Below are 13,788 nucleotides of genomic sequence, written 5' to 3'. Positions count from 1 at the left end.
AGGGGTTATCCTCCGATTCTCTTTGATGAAAACGAGGTTTGAAGAGAGAGAATTCCATGCGATGTTGTGAGACTGGTGCATGGTGAAGATACTTCTCGGAAGTTAAAAAAGAGTCAAGCAACGAGCTGACTTATATAGGTCGCTCAACCATAGTCTTAGTGACGCTTCGGGAGCGCAGGACAGTTGGACAGGGGACAGGAAAGCCAGAATGATGATGACAAGATTACAGATTAGATGTCAAGCTACCCTGGTTGCCTAAGACAGTTCAGAAGTGGCTTGATTGGTCAGGAACAAAATGATGTACTTCTCCTGTGTTTATGTCGTGGATCCATCCCGTTATTTTTGTCCCTTCCATGATGAGTGGACTCCTCTTGAGAAACTCTACATCGTCCTTGACAGATTGTTCCAAGTTTGTGAACTCGAGAAAGTCGATAGCATCCACTTGTTGAGCGCACGAAGGATCATCTGGCTTAGACCATTTGACTATTTTCTTGAGTTCCGAGCCTCGAAACGTCACCATTCCACACTGAAGGGTGGTAAATCCTCGAAAGTGGGAGTCGAGACATTATTTACCCCAGTATGATGATATACCGCAATTTCCCGTGTCCCCAGTAGGCGCTGTGAGATTATTAGGCTGCGCAAGGCATCTTTGCTAGTTGGGATTAATCAGAGTGTTAAAGGGAAGAGATGCAAAGCTCACGCCATTCCGCCAGCATTTCGTATTATATGGGCGTCTCCTTCCTTGAATCCAAGCTGTTTAAAAGGACTGGACCGATTGAGAAAGGTATAGTGGTGGTGAAATCAAGTTTACTTTATCCTTGCATCCTATACTCTCGATGAACCCAAGCAACAATTGACGAGCCACAACGCACCATACAAGTTACTAGCTGGATTGAGCAAGAATGATAAGCATAGAGTGAGTGGGACGCACCGATGGCCAGTCGTTTAGCGGGTGGAAGTGCAATAGGTTGCTTCGCCTTTTCCTCTGCGATTTCCTGCTGTAATATTGGTCCTCCAAATCGTTCACCACGATAATACGCGCCTGATCCCGTTTTCGTTGAACTGCATTGAAGAGCGTGGCTGTTTGTTGGTAAACTGCTGGTTTACAGCTTCGTGCGGGTAACATCCGGTTGAGGAACATGGTGGCGAACGAGAACAAAAAGTGATGCCGGTCTAAGTCAAATTCTCCATGGTCTGAAGTTGCATGGTAGGACGTGACGGAGCCATGGCTTTTTTGGTCAATATGAAGAGTGTGAACGGGGAGATGAGAGCAAGGAACAAGTTTCCGAAATCTGAGGTCTAGACCCTGACGATCTTTTGTTGGCGCCATGACTTCTCTCCAAATTCGCACATTGCTCACACCGCCAGATGTAAAACAGGCTCACAACAAGACTGTTTTATACCTCAACAATAGTTTCAAATCCTTTGACGACCTCGAAGGGCTCGAAAATGTCGTTGAAGAAGCCCAACAGCAAGATGAGCTGCTTCAGGCGAAGGTGCGTCAACTCAAACACGCGGTTATGTGGCCAGCTCTGACCTAGATGGCGTAGCTCAGCTTGCAAATTCACAAGAGGCTATCGACAAGCTGTTATCTCAAACGCGTGAAGCAGCCTTGACACACTCCAATACGGCGCAGGACCTTTCGCTGCAACGTCACTCCCTTGCGGATGAATTGTCGTACCTCTCCGACAAACTCACCTCGGCCTACTCGGAGGAGAACGAAGGTCCAACGCTGCTAGAAGACATCGAGACTCTGCATCGCAATCTGAAGGAATTGGAGAGTGTCAAAGGTTATGTGCAGGTCATTCACCACGCGCTGAAGCTTAGGTCTATAACTTTTTCCAACCTCTATCACTCCTACTCATCCAGCCCTTTCAGCGAATCGGCCTGCCAGCAAGTGCGCGACATCTCTGCCACAGACACCTTGTCGCAATCTTCCGTGACCGAATACCAAGCCCTCCAACAATTCGTGCTCAAAGTTTCCACCGCGGTTTCGGGTGTTGAAGATGTTGTCGGAAACCAGACTTTACATCTGTTGACGTTCTTGGAAAAAATACGCGATAAATGCTGGGCGGACATCAAAGGAGTTCTATCCAGGTCCGTTGCTGCCTCGTTGTTCAGTGTGAGTCTTACTCGCCGGCTAGCACGCTGCTGGTTGCTTCCGAGAAGCTTGGGTGGCCAATGCCTGTTAATTACGTTGCTGCGTCTTCACAGGACAGAAAAACATTCGAAAAGGCTTTCCAAGATTTGTTGCGATTGCAGTCTTTGTAGGTTAATCTCCTCGCAAATAATGAATCTTATCTCATCTTCTTAGCGGCGAAAAAAATTCGCCCTCCAGCAAATCCCAAGGAGAGGTCCGAAAAAGATGGTCTATATTCACTGCAAGCTCTTGTTCAGCCAATTTCCATGCGCTTCAAATACCACTTCGAAGGTTCTCGGGAAACAAATAGGATTGACAAAGTCCGTCCCTCAACATGCCCTATACTCATCCTCACACTTATCAGCCCGAGTGGTATTTTACGCATATCCAAAATGTCATCCACGAGCACCAACCCTTCATGGACGCGGTAATTCAGCCTCTGCTAGCTGCCACTGACTACGGCAACATTGTTGCACAGGTAGAATCTAGCCTTGAGGTCAACCACTGAGCTGATAGTTCTCCCACAGAGAGAATTCACGCTTCTTCTTTTCCCTTTGCTGTCGCGAAAGTTGCGACGATCGATGCCATCCCTCCTTCCTCGTCCACCGCTCCTTGCGCACACAATTTATCAAGCGTTGCTCTTCGATGCAGCAGTTCGAGAAGAGCACTTTAATCTTGCAGGAACATCAGCAAGCCAATCGGGCAAGTCGGACGACGGAGACAAATGGGACGGAATAAGCGAAATTATCTTGGGTCAGGAAGAATGGTTCTCTGTCTGGCTTTCTGGCGAAAAGCAGTGTAAGTGTTTCTCTACTTGTCGCAAGTTGGCGTATTGACTTGTGATCTAGTTGCTGAAAATCAGTACAACGAAATCATCTCCGCTACCGATGCCTGGCATATTGCTGAAGATGAGGGCGAAGCTGACTTGCCACATACTGATTTGCGGTCCACGGCCTCAGCGAGACGACTTAAAGCGCTTGTAGAACAAGTTACTGGTACGTATTGGTGTTTCTTCACTTCTCATTGCGAACTAATTTGTGGCCCCTAGATCGATATTCCCCTCTTCCTCAATTCGCCCATCGAACCCGTTTCTTGATCAGTGTCCAAATTCCACTGCTAGAAAACTACTATGGCCGGATTCTTTCATCATTGGATGCATTCGAAACGCTTTCGTCGGCGTTTGTTCGTGCAGTGCCTGGCGCGTTGGCTGTTAGTCTGGGTGGTCGAGATGAGACCTCAGTCAAGGTCGATGCACGGCGACTTACGGCTGGTGTTGAAGGAGTTCAACGGCTATGTAAAGCCTGGCTAAGCTCGCGGTACATGGAATCAGCCATGGAAGGCTGGGGAGATGAACTGGTATGATGCTCATCACCCCACATGATAGCAGACACTAACCGAGCAACACTAGTTCTTCTTGGAGCTTTGGACGGAAATTTCACGACGGGCGGCTTTGCGGGCCCAAGCGCAAGTGGTCGCATCTTTACCTGATCCTCGCCCCAGCAACTCCGCAGCTCCACAAGAGACGGTATTCGAGGAACTCGTTAGTCTGTATCGGAAATTGATGGAGAGGGCTGAGGAGATGATCGTCCAACAAGTATGTGGGGAAATAGAAAGTGGCCTAAAAGCACATTTTTCGGCAACCACAACGTGAACAGGCTGGCACCTTCTCCCATTGGCATACCCGCTGACTTGATTACCTCCCAGACCAAACCCAAACCGTCCGCCCTCTGAAGACATTGCGTTATCCCAAACACTTTTGGGCCCGATCTCGCTCCTCTCCACTCATTTAGGCTACCTCCGAACAACGCTACCTGGCAGCACCTTGACTTCCATTTACCGCCGGATTGCTAGCCGCCTTGCGGAATACATACTGCAGCGGCAAATTCTGTACCGCGGCCAACTGACGCGTCATGAAGGTAGATCGATAGCGGCGGAATGCCATTTGTGGGTCGAAACCTGTCAGACGGGATTGGGTGGCGCTCTTGGTGGCGGACGTGCTCGTGTTGAGCGACCATGGCTTAAACTATTACAAGCAGGCCGATTGTTAGGACTGGAAGGTGACAGCTGGGACAAGGCTCGAGATGCAACGTTTGGGGCCCGCAGCGCAGATGAATGGGAAGAGTTGATGCTGGACCTTACCGGGGCGAGTCAACTAACGTTGGAGGAGGTGCAGCGTATCGTTAGGAATGTGAACGAGTAATCAAAGCAGATTCTAAGCGCTACAGCATTGGAGTATATACTTACAGTGGAGAGGGAGGCCTAACGCCCAGCTTCCACAAGCAGAAAAAAGAGAAATTCAAGTTATACTGGGTATATCAGACCAGCACTGAACATAATCTGGTTCGAGTCGTCCATAGCCGCACATGCTTGCCTGGCCTCCGCCGTGGTGAAAAGGTCGTCGACATTGAGGCCCCTGTTGACTTCCTCGACAGCATTGGCTAATGTGACTGCTTCTTGTCCCACCAGGGTCGTTTGTAAAGCAGAAGCTAGCCGAGTTCGGAAAATTTCCAGTCTAGACAGACAGGCGGTGATCAGAACAACTCGAAAAAAAGCGATGATGAGAATTACCGATCTGACGATAGCTGACCGGCTGCAGCTGGCGCGTCAACCTCCATTGTGACGTCCTGACTTTCGTCACCCCAGATGGGATCTTGAGTTGGGGCAGGGGCTTGCGGCGCCGGCTCGGGTTCAGGCGATGGGGTATTCTTGCCCTTTTGAGGTGGCATGCTCATACGAGTAGGAACTTCAGGTTCATCTTCTTCACTATCTTCTGCCTCCGTCTCAGCCCCATCACCCTCAGCATGGGCTCCTCCCGAGTTAAGCTTCTGCTTTTTCCGTCGTTGCCGTCGCGGGACTTCCTTGAACAAAGCGAAACGCATGATCGTTTCTGCCTCTGCAGCATCGGCCAACTCGACTTGGGGCGAAAGACGGGCCTTAGCATGGGCAGTTGCGAGCCGAATCAGGGTCTCGAGGGTACGCGCGGTCAAAGGTGACGTCTGTGCGCAAGTCAGCCAGGCACAACATTATTAGCCGGCGACAAGACAAACCTTTTTTCTGTTGCCTTCCATAACTTCATTCCGGAGATTCGCATACACCTGAACGATATGGTCCGCCGCGCCTTTGGTCAGTATCGGCGCTGTCTTACTCTTGGCGTATTGGATGTACTTTTTAATGAAGGCAATCGTGAATATTTGTGGCGGTTCTTGAGCTTTTGACTTGCTCCTGGTTGTTCTCCCAGTGGTCGGCTGAGTGACGCCGATGTGGAGAAGGGGATCGAAGCGTTCAAATGGACTCGTATCAGTTACTTCGGTTTCTTGCGCGGCCTCGGGCCCGTCCATTGCTAATGGTTGGGAAAGGTTGTCTTGAATTGGAGTCCCCTCTTCAACGCCTGGGGCGAGGTACCGGTGGAGCCGGAGAACGTGGTCTGCAATTAAGCGGTCCCGCGTTTCTTCGACATCGTCCGTAACAATGAACAGCAGATCGAAACGTGAAAGTAGCGAGTCTGGCAGGGCGATGTTCTTGTGGGGGTCTTTGTGAATGTCGTACTAAACTGCTGTCAGACCAAAATCAACCGAGAAAACCATGTTAGACGCACCTGCCCATAAATCGGGTTCGCGGCAGCAACCACGCTGCAGCGGGCATTCAAGCTTGTGTGGATGCCCGCTTTGGCGATTGTGACCGTTTGTTGTTCCATGACTTCATGAATTGCCACCCGGTCAATATCAGACATCTTGTCGAATTCATCGATGCAAACAACACCGCGGTCGGCGAGGACCATAGCGCCTGCTTCCAGTCTCCGTTCACCAGTTTCCTTGTCGGTCGTTACGGCGGCAGTAAGACCGACACCAGAGCTTCCCCTTCCGGTAGTCGCGATAGCCAGGGGAGCTGTACCAAGAACGAACCGAAGGAGTTGAGATTTTGCGGTAGATGGGTCTCCGACCATGAGCATATTGATATCTCCACGGATGTGGGTACCATTAGGCAAATTCTTTTCCGCTCCACCGAGTAGCAGGAGGAGAATGGCCTTCTTGATGTATTCGTGCCCATAGATGGAGGGTGCAAGCGATTGGGCAAGCTGGTTGAAAATATTCGGACGCTTAGCCAACTGGTTGATGTTACGAATATCGTCGACAGTAAGGGGACCTTGTGCAATGCCACCACCAATTTTTGAGGACAGTAGATTGATGTTATTGGCGAGGATCAGGGACCTAGCAGTGAATTCAGGAAAGACGAGTACATTTTAGGCAGGAAGAACACACTTGAATGCGCCACTTGAACCACCTCCAACGCTTCGGTATACACCCACTAACTGAATTCGATCGCCTGGTTTGCATCTATCGACCAAGTCTGCGTCCATGATAACATCGACGCTGCGGGGAAGTTGGCCTGCGGGGGCGCGTTCAGGCATTTCTTGAATGCTAATTCGTTGATGGTCTTGAAAATAACACAGTCCAAACTCGGTTTGGAGCATGTTTCCTTTCTCGTCAATTTGGGGAACAACAGAAGTAGACGGTGGTTCATTGGATACGGATGAGGTCGCGTCGTTGTATGTTCGGAAGTGGGAGTCGCCGGTTGTAGGACAGAAGTGGACCGATCGTAACATCTTTGGTCGGACGAGGGAGCAGCGGGTGACTATGCCTTCGACCGAGATCATCTTGCCCAGATGAGCAGCATGGAGGGTGCGAGGACTGACATGGTGATCTCCAAAAGAGCCGACGAAACCAAGGCGGAACGTCTTTGACTCCATATTGTGCTTTTCTGATTCTGGTAGGCGTTTGATGAGGTCGAGAAGACCCTTTTCGCAGCCAGGGAGGTATTCTGCTGGTTCTCGGAGGATCCCATTGGCAAAATCGCGTTTCCAGTCGCGTACATCGTCGATATTCACAATTATTCGGGTTTCATCGGTGCGAAGGAGACGCGTCGCCTGGTCGCGATACTTGAAATTCAGCGAGCCAAAGTCTTGAGACAAAAACTCGTCGAAACTCGTGGCGTGGCCGTCGATTCTGTCCTCATCTGTAGCACTGACACGCAATGAGAGCGCGCAAGGCTGTTTGGGGACCACTTACACGGCGTTCGACATGGTGGCGGAAGATGACAAGGGAGCGTGACAGTGACTGTTCGCGTGAAGACGATCTATTGTCCCACGAAAAACTTAAGGTATTTACGAGTACAAGACGGAGACGCTCTGGCTATCTGTGGCCACGGTAAGGACGATGCAATGAATGTGGGTGCGGCGAGAAAGAGGTGGCGATTGCAAAGTATTTGAGGCAAAAAAAAAAAAAACTGTTGAACGGAGTGAATAATAAACTCAACCTCAAAGAGAAAGAAGACGAACAGCTAGGGGTTGATTCACCAATCACGATTTCCAGCACTGTCTCTGCGCCAGTCCCGGTTGTTTGCACTGTCCCTTCGCCAGTCACGATTCCCAGCACTATCTCTTCGCCAGTCCCGATTGTTAGCACTGTCCCGAGCGACTACGTTTCCGTCGACGATCTGACAAAGAAAGACGCGTTACAACCAGCAAAAGTAGGTTGAGTGGGAGAAACACACGGGAAGAGCGGAGACAGAAGTGGCGAGGAGTACGGCGAGAAGGGAGAGAGAGGTGAAGAAACGCATTATTGGTTTGCTTTGGTGGATGGAGGAAGAGCAAGACGGCGGAAAAAGTTGCTCTTAAATATATTGTAGCCCGATCTCAATCGCCAAATGGGTTTAACTTGTAGCTGTCATTCTGACGCGAAGTTTGGCAAAATCTTGACCTCAGGGACGACTTAACCATGCCGAGAGTCACCTAAGCGAGCCACAGATCTCCCGTGGAGGCCCTCCCTTGTTTCCCACTGTGCTCACCACCGCCGACACTGACTTGTGAGCCCATAAATCTCGATCTTGGAATTATTCGGGTCAGCCTATTCGGCGTACCTGAGCCCAGACAGCCTTCCTGATTCCGCACCAAAAGTGCGCTTCGACACCATATTGAATTCGCAGTTCCGAAAGCGCAAACTATCAGCCTTTTTTGAAAGCGTCCACGCGGTTTCCCTCGTTCAACAGTCTGTATATGATCTCATACTCTTACAGGGTCATATAGTCACACAACCAGCTCAGTCCTGAGAAGATAGTTAGCACAGGAATCGCACGAATCAAGCCCAGCAACCCACCCAAAGCTTGATTAGTCCGTCCCACGAACCGGTAACAACTTTAGACTGTTTGCCGATTGGTCAGTATGCGAAACCATCCGCGGGCAGACACCACCCACCGTTTCGTGTGGTAACCATTCGTGAGCGATGACCACTTTGGAATGTGCTTTTAATCGTGACTTGATGCGACCTGTCTTCCAGTCCCAGAAAACTACATTGCCCTCGCCATCACCACTGCTGATCCACTTGCCGTCTGGCGAAAACCCAACTTGGCAAGCGTAGCCAGCAACAGAATGCCCCGCAAATCGTTTCTTGCGATTTTGGCGGAAGTTGTCCGTTCCATAAATCAGGATCTGGTTGTCGAGCGATTGGGCAGCGAGATACTTCTCTAAAAAAATGGGTTATTAGCTAGCATTCAGGCAAGCAAACTCAGTCATACTGGAAGGATGTAGGCTGACAGCAGGCATCGAATGCATGTGAGGCTCAGCGATGTATTTGATGACTACAGGAATGTCGTAGTCCCAGGCCCGTAGCGTTTTGTCGTCCGATGTGGTTACGAACCGTCGGTTTTCGTCAACGAAAGTGATGGTATTAACAGGTCCAAGATGTTGGTCATATTCTTGGATGATGTCGCCAGAATTCATGTCATACTGTGACACCGATCAGTATAGCACTTTTGGGTATCTTTGTTCGAAACCAAACCTGAATGATTTTCTTGTCTGACATACCAGCGAGGAAGATGTGCTGTTTGTCTTGATCGGGATGGAAACGAATGACATGCGGGATCTTCCCGTTACTGAACCTCTTCAGACATTGCCCCGTTTCCGTGTCCCAAAGCTTCATTTGTCGGTCATAGCCGCAAGATAAAAACTGCCGGCCATCGTTCGAGAAACAGACGTCCTTGACGTATTTTGTATGACCATGGAAGGTACGCAAGCAATTTCCGTGCGTATAGACATCCCAGAGCTAAATGAAATGAGTCAGTGAATATATGCGCGCCGCAGCTCGCACCTTGATTTTAGTGTCCATAGATCCGCTAAGCAGAAGATGCCCGGTTTCTGGTAGTAACCGCAAGACAGAAACACCTTGGGTATGACCGGTCCAAGTGTGAATGCAAACTTTGGGAATGAAGCAATCTTGGGAACCAGCTTCTTGAAGAATATTTGGCGCTTCCGCAACGGGTGGAGACATATATGTTCGTCCCTGGTAGTCCGTCATAGACTTGCCGTGGAAAACTGAATACTCCTGGCCAACACCAGTGGCGCGTTTTGGTTTGCCCTTTTTAATCGGGACTTCTGGCTCTGCTTCTCCTTCCGACGGCTCGTCTGCATCCTCCTCTACACCCGCAAGGAACTCGTGTTGAATGCCCTCACCCTCCCACTCACCCCAGGGCCCAACATAAGCGCCGTCACCGTCAACAACTTCCAGGTCGCCCTTGGCCTTCCGTTTGCGTTTCAGCTCCTTGCGCTCCGACCTAGTTGAGCGAATAGCGTCGATGGTGGCAAACCCATTAGCTTTTGCGTTTTCGATAGACCCCACGATCGCAGGTGCGTTTGGGTCTACCGACGGATTCGCAGCATATCCGAGCATCGCGTAGGTTTGCTGCTGCGTTTTAAATGCATGATGGGACATAGCTTGCTCTTCGACGTGGCCCGCAAGCGCATTCTGATTCTGGAAACGATTGGGGTCGGCGAAGGGGTTTACAGGGCCTTGAACGGGCAGAATCATGTCTTGGTAGGGAATATTGACGTTCATTTGGGTATCGGTGGGTCGGGTAATGAGTGATGTTTGGTTAAGAGGATCCTGGAGGGGTGCATGAGCTGTGTGCGACGGGAAAGAGCAAAGTCAGTTCAAACCTCTGAAAGGACATGAGGAGCAGCAGAGTGTACCGTTTTCTGCTCCGTCACGGGCTCATCGACGCGTATTTTCTTTGCAGCAGGCTCATTTGAGAGACCGAATGGGTTATCAACAGCAATAGGCTCGTCCTCGTCTGACGAGTATCCAAGGTTGTTGAGTGCCGACATCAGAATGAGTCACGTCACGGTCACCGTGACACACAGCAAGCAGAACAACACACCGACGCAATGCCTTTATAGCCTCGTGAACGACATCGGAATAATTTCAGCGGAAGATTCGCCATCATATGGCCCAAAGAGCGGGAGTTGAACGACGATGGACAGTTGAAGAGGACGAGTTGCTACTTGCCGCTGTGGCGAACTTTGGGGAACATGATAACTGGAAGACCGTGGCTCAAGCGGTTCCTGGGAGGACTAATAAGGCTTGCCGCAAGGTTTTTATAGAGCTAACTCTTGCTGGCGTCTGACTTCGGATGGCAGCGCTGGCTTCACTCTCTTTCGCCTACAATCAAAAAGAGTGCCTGGACTGCCTCTGAAGACCATCTACTCATCGAGCTTTATGGGCTGCATGGCCCGAAATGGTCTCTCATAGCGAGATCTATCCAGGGTCGCACCGATGATGTATGTCTTTTCGTCAAGCCCATCATCAATCCAAACTTGTGCCGCAGGCTTGTTCAAAACGCTATCGAGAAGCATTAGATCCAAGTCTCAAGAAGGATGAATGGACATCTCAGGAAGATGTAAGGCTGCTGGAAGCATTTGCACGTATCGGTGGAAAATGGGGTCGGGTCGGACAAGAATTAGGTCGAAGTGGACTGGGTTGCAGAAACAGGTACCTCTTGTCTCCCCACTGCTACTCTTGTGTTCATTGTCTTTAGACATCGACTACTCGAGCGGAATCGTCTGAAAGCTCAGCGAAGAACTGAGCAACATCCCACTGTTGTTGCACGTTATTACCCTCCAGAGTCCTATCCCACTGCCTTAGGTAGCGAGCATCCAACCGAAACATATAGAGCGCCGTCGCCTCAAATGCCCCTCAAGTCTCCTCCGATGCCCTTCAATTATTCCTCCTCGTCGCTGAGCGCAGCGTTGTCTGATCCGCCTCGCCCGTCGCTACCACTGCCTCCAGTTGACGAACTAATGGATATGCCATATGACTACCCGTCTCCTACAACCTCGGCTTCTCCGGGGCCGGCAGACTCCAAATCCCCCACACCCGAACTGGTGACTTCTTCATCCGCCTCCACTACGCCTGCAACCTCATTGTCACCTGCTCAGCCTCTTCCAATTCCACTTTATACGACTCCAACACCGTACACCATTTCACCTGCACAACTTTTCATCAATTCTCCCAATCTACCTCCCCCTCGACCTCCCAAGCGCTTCACGCCAGTATTGGTCCCTACGCCGTCTATCGAGACACTAGACTGCACTAACCCTCCAAGCGCATTGCCCTCGTCTAGCTCCTTGTTATTAGCAACTGAATCGACGAGTAGCGTTGCCGCCACCCAGCCTCCTGATACCCAAACCTGCTCTCCGCTTATCCCTCCTATTCCACTATCTCCTGCAGATAGTCCTCAACTAGATCTGCCTCCCGTCGCATTCTCATCTCAACCCAATCCCCTTCCTCCCGTCACGCAGACTCTGATCAAACGGCAAAAGCGACCACGGAAAGCAAAGGCGATTGGCGAGACACGACTATCATGCATTCTTCCAACATCATCCAAGTAGGTTGAAAATGACCCTTACTACCTGGCACTGACTCCAAATCAACAGTCCTGAGCTCCGTGCATATGCATGTGGTCTTGAATCCTGTTGGCCAGAAGGAGAATCTACGAGCTCCGCCTGCTATTCGACGTCAAAAGAACTTTTAGACCACAACAGAGAGGCTCATGGAGAGGAGCCTGATAATGAGGTTGCCGACAAACCCAATGATTCACGACCGTACAGATGTGCCTTGGCAGGTTGCGGCAAGTCGTGGAAGGTACAATTTGATCAGATTATCTATTTTGGCAAACTCTCAACATCTTCCAGTCTCTTAATGGGCTCCAGTATCACCTACAGATGTCCGTATTCAAAACAATCGTTTGAAGCAAACTGATTCTCTCTTTAGATCAACGGCTCACTTCCAGAACGCGGTATCGTCGACTTTTGAGGCAACTAACGAGATCGATGTGATTGAGGAAGCCGACAGCAATCGTCGTGTCTACATTTGTACCCACGCTGGGTGCTTCAAAGCGTATAAGCAACCAAGCGGCTTACGTTATCATCTCAAGCATGCGCGTTCTATTATTATCTTCCTGCTGATTTTCGGTGCTCATTCATTTGACAATAGGGCCATTCTGATGCTGCACAGTTGGAGACTGTACCTCCTACTTTGGCGCGGGAAATGGGCAAGAAGACGCGTAAAATGCGCCGCAAGGACGACAGTTGACATGAACTTCCTCCTTAGTCTTTCATTTCAGTTCAACCTGACACTTTCAAGAATTCACCCATAATTGTTGTATTCTTATTTTACTTTGTAGTTACCTTGGTTATTGTACGGACTTTTAATGTGATGCTGGAATTAGGTTGAGCGAGCGCTCATGTTGCCATCATATCGCTTGGGACTTTGTCTCGCTTTGTTTTCCCTTTCCATCCTTCCATCATGGAGGCAGGCCGCTTTACGAAACTGGGTCCAAGCGCCAGCTCTCCATCCTTATTTCATGACGCTCGACTTCCTTCTCCTCCCCAATCTCCCTTCCCGCCCACCATGCACCCTAACTCAAGTACGTGATCCAAATTGCCTAGTCCGCAATTCAAGTATTCAATGGCGGCTCAGCTCCTCCTCAACGGTCCCCTATATACGACGATGAAGACGCTAGTGAACTAGGACCTTCTGTGTCGCGTCGATTGTCTGAGTATGGTCGCCGATTCCTCGTGCCAAGGGTCGATAATTGACTTGAAGCTGTTGCAGTTCAAAGCGAAAGGTTTCTCCCGCAAACCCAGACCAACCATCTCTTACGACCAAGAAACCGCGGATTTACTCGCTTGAGGATGATCAGCGGCGCAAGACTATTGCGGACCAAGCCTCACGCATCACAACCCTTGAAGGGTAAGGTACTGTAATTCCGAAAACGCAGTCTAATGCGGAGTGCAGGCGTCTCTCCAAATACGAATCTGAGCTCTCAAATCTAAGAACGTAAGCAGAATCGCTGTGGTTGGTTGTCGTCTCCCCTGACCAACATGCAGTTGCCTCAAGGCACAATTGGACAGGGTAGAAGAGCAAGAAACACTTATACGTCAACTCGAAGAAGATAATGAAGGAAAGGATCTGGTCATATGCGAGACAGAACAGTGGGTAGACCGATTCACTTTGTGTCGCGCAGCTCAAAGTGTTCAGACAACTAGCAGAAAGCAGGAGCAGGACTGAAACTGCTGAGCAGAAAGCCAGAGGGCTTGAAGAGCACACCGTCCAGCTTAAAGCTGAGTACAAAACATTTTCTATCAATGCTAAACAGTGAGTTGCTTGTCAACTGAGTTACTGAAGCCCAAGTTCATCATGCGCAGACATTACCGTGCCAGAATTGATTACTGGAAAGCCCAATGCAGTGCTCTCAAGTCTTCTTCAGACGACGCAAGTCCGTTAACCCCACCTGACGAAGACGGTCTCTAACATGTA

The 13,788-nt window shown here is 50.0% G+C and overlaps 6 protein-coding genes across 6 annotated transcripts; 3 read left to right on the top strand and 3 right to left on the bottom strand.

The window, feature by feature from the left end:
- Positions 1–265: 265 nt before the first annotated feature.
- On the bottom strand, positions 266–1,141 carry MIND_00447200 (Carbonic anhydrase; the record flags this gene model as incomplete). Its single annotated transcript, XM_037361286.1, has 7 exons — positions 266–526; positions 574–652; positions 701–766; positions 812–825; positions 873–883; positions 932–995; positions 1,043–1,141. The coding sequence occupies 7 exons, from the start codon at positions 1,139–1,141 to the stop codon at positions 266–268; spliced, it is 594 nt and encodes a 197-aa protein (XP_037221578.1).
- Positions 1,142–1,328: 187 nt separating this feature from the next.
- On the top strand, positions 1,329–4,340 carry MIND_00447100 (uncharacterized protein; the record flags this gene model as incomplete). The annotated part of the gene is made up of 12 exons (XM_037361285.1): positions 1,329–1,496; positions 1,556–1,827; positions 1,879–2,097; positions 2,145–2,267; positions 2,315–2,354; positions 2,398–2,460; positions 2,505–2,618; positions 2,668–2,938; positions 2,989–3,135; positions 3,189–3,496; positions 3,549–3,787; positions 3,845–4,340. 12 exons carry the CDS (start codon positions 1,329–1,331, stop codon positions 4,338–4,340), a joined length of 2,460 nt encoding a protein of 819 aa, XP_037221577.1.
- A 101-nt stretch (positions 4,341–4,441) lies between these two features.
- MIND_00447000 (DNA helicase) lies at positions 4,442–7,229 on the bottom strand (the record flags this gene model as incomplete). The annotated part of the gene is made up of 6 exons (XM_037361284.1): positions 7,207–7,229; positions 6,400–7,161; positions 5,736–6,348; positions 5,188–5,685; positions 4,709–5,136; positions 4,442–4,652 (listed from the first exon to the last, which is right to left on the bottom strand). Exons 1-6 carry the CDS (start codon positions 7,218–7,220, stop codon positions 4,442–4,444), a joined length of 2,526 nt encoding a protein of 841 aa, XP_037221576.1. The 5' UTR covers positions 7,221–7,229.
- Positions 7,230–8,235: 1,006 nt separating this feature from the next.
- Positions 8,236–10,295, bottom strand: MIND_00446900 (Pre-mRNA splicing factor; the record flags this gene model as incomplete). Its single annotated transcript, XM_037361283.1, has 7 exons — positions 8,236–8,241; positions 8,293–8,337; positions 8,391–8,659; positions 8,711–8,921; positions 8,974–9,237; positions 9,283–10,074; positions 10,128–10,295. 7 exons carry the CDS (start codon positions 10,293–10,295, stop codon positions 8,236–8,238), a joined length of 1,755 nt encoding a protein of 584 aa, XP_037221575.1.
- A 119-nt stretch (positions 10,296–10,414) lies between these two features.
- Positions 10,415–12,561, top strand: MIND_00446800 (uncharacterized protein; the record flags this gene model as incomplete). Its single annotated transcript, XM_037361282.1, has 8 exons — positions 10,415–10,561; positions 10,608–10,748; positions 10,796–10,959; positions 11,006–11,854; positions 11,904–12,111; positions 12,162–12,193; positions 12,241–12,406; positions 12,463–12,561. 8 exons carry the CDS (start codon positions 10,415–10,417, stop codon positions 12,559–12,561), a joined length of 1,806 nt encoding a protein of 601 aa, XP_037221574.1.
- A 207-nt stretch (positions 12,562–12,768) lies between these two features.
- On the top strand, positions 12,769–13,782 carry MIND_00446700 (uncharacterized protein; the record flags this gene model as incomplete). Its single annotated transcript, XM_037361281.1, has 7 exons — positions 12,769–12,895; positions 12,949–13,027; positions 13,084–13,221; positions 13,267–13,308; positions 13,359–13,463; positions 13,510–13,626; positions 13,677–13,782. Exons 1-7 carry the CDS (start codon positions 12,775–12,777, stop codon positions 13,780–13,782), a joined length of 708 nt encoding a protein of 235 aa, XP_037221573.1. The 5' UTR covers positions 12,769–12,774.
- Between the last annotated feature and the right edge of the window lie 6 nt (positions 13,783–13,788).

Source organism: Mycena indigotica (genome assembly GCF_014461135.1).
Source record: "Mycena indigotica strain 171206Taipei chromosome Unknown Mind.scaff0004, whole genome shotgun sequence".
Lineage (NCBI taxonomy): Eukaryota > Fungi > Basidiomycota > Agaricomycetes > Agaricales > Mycenaceae > Mycena > Mycena indigotica.
This window is presented reverse-complemented; position numbering and strand designations above follow the sequence as displayed.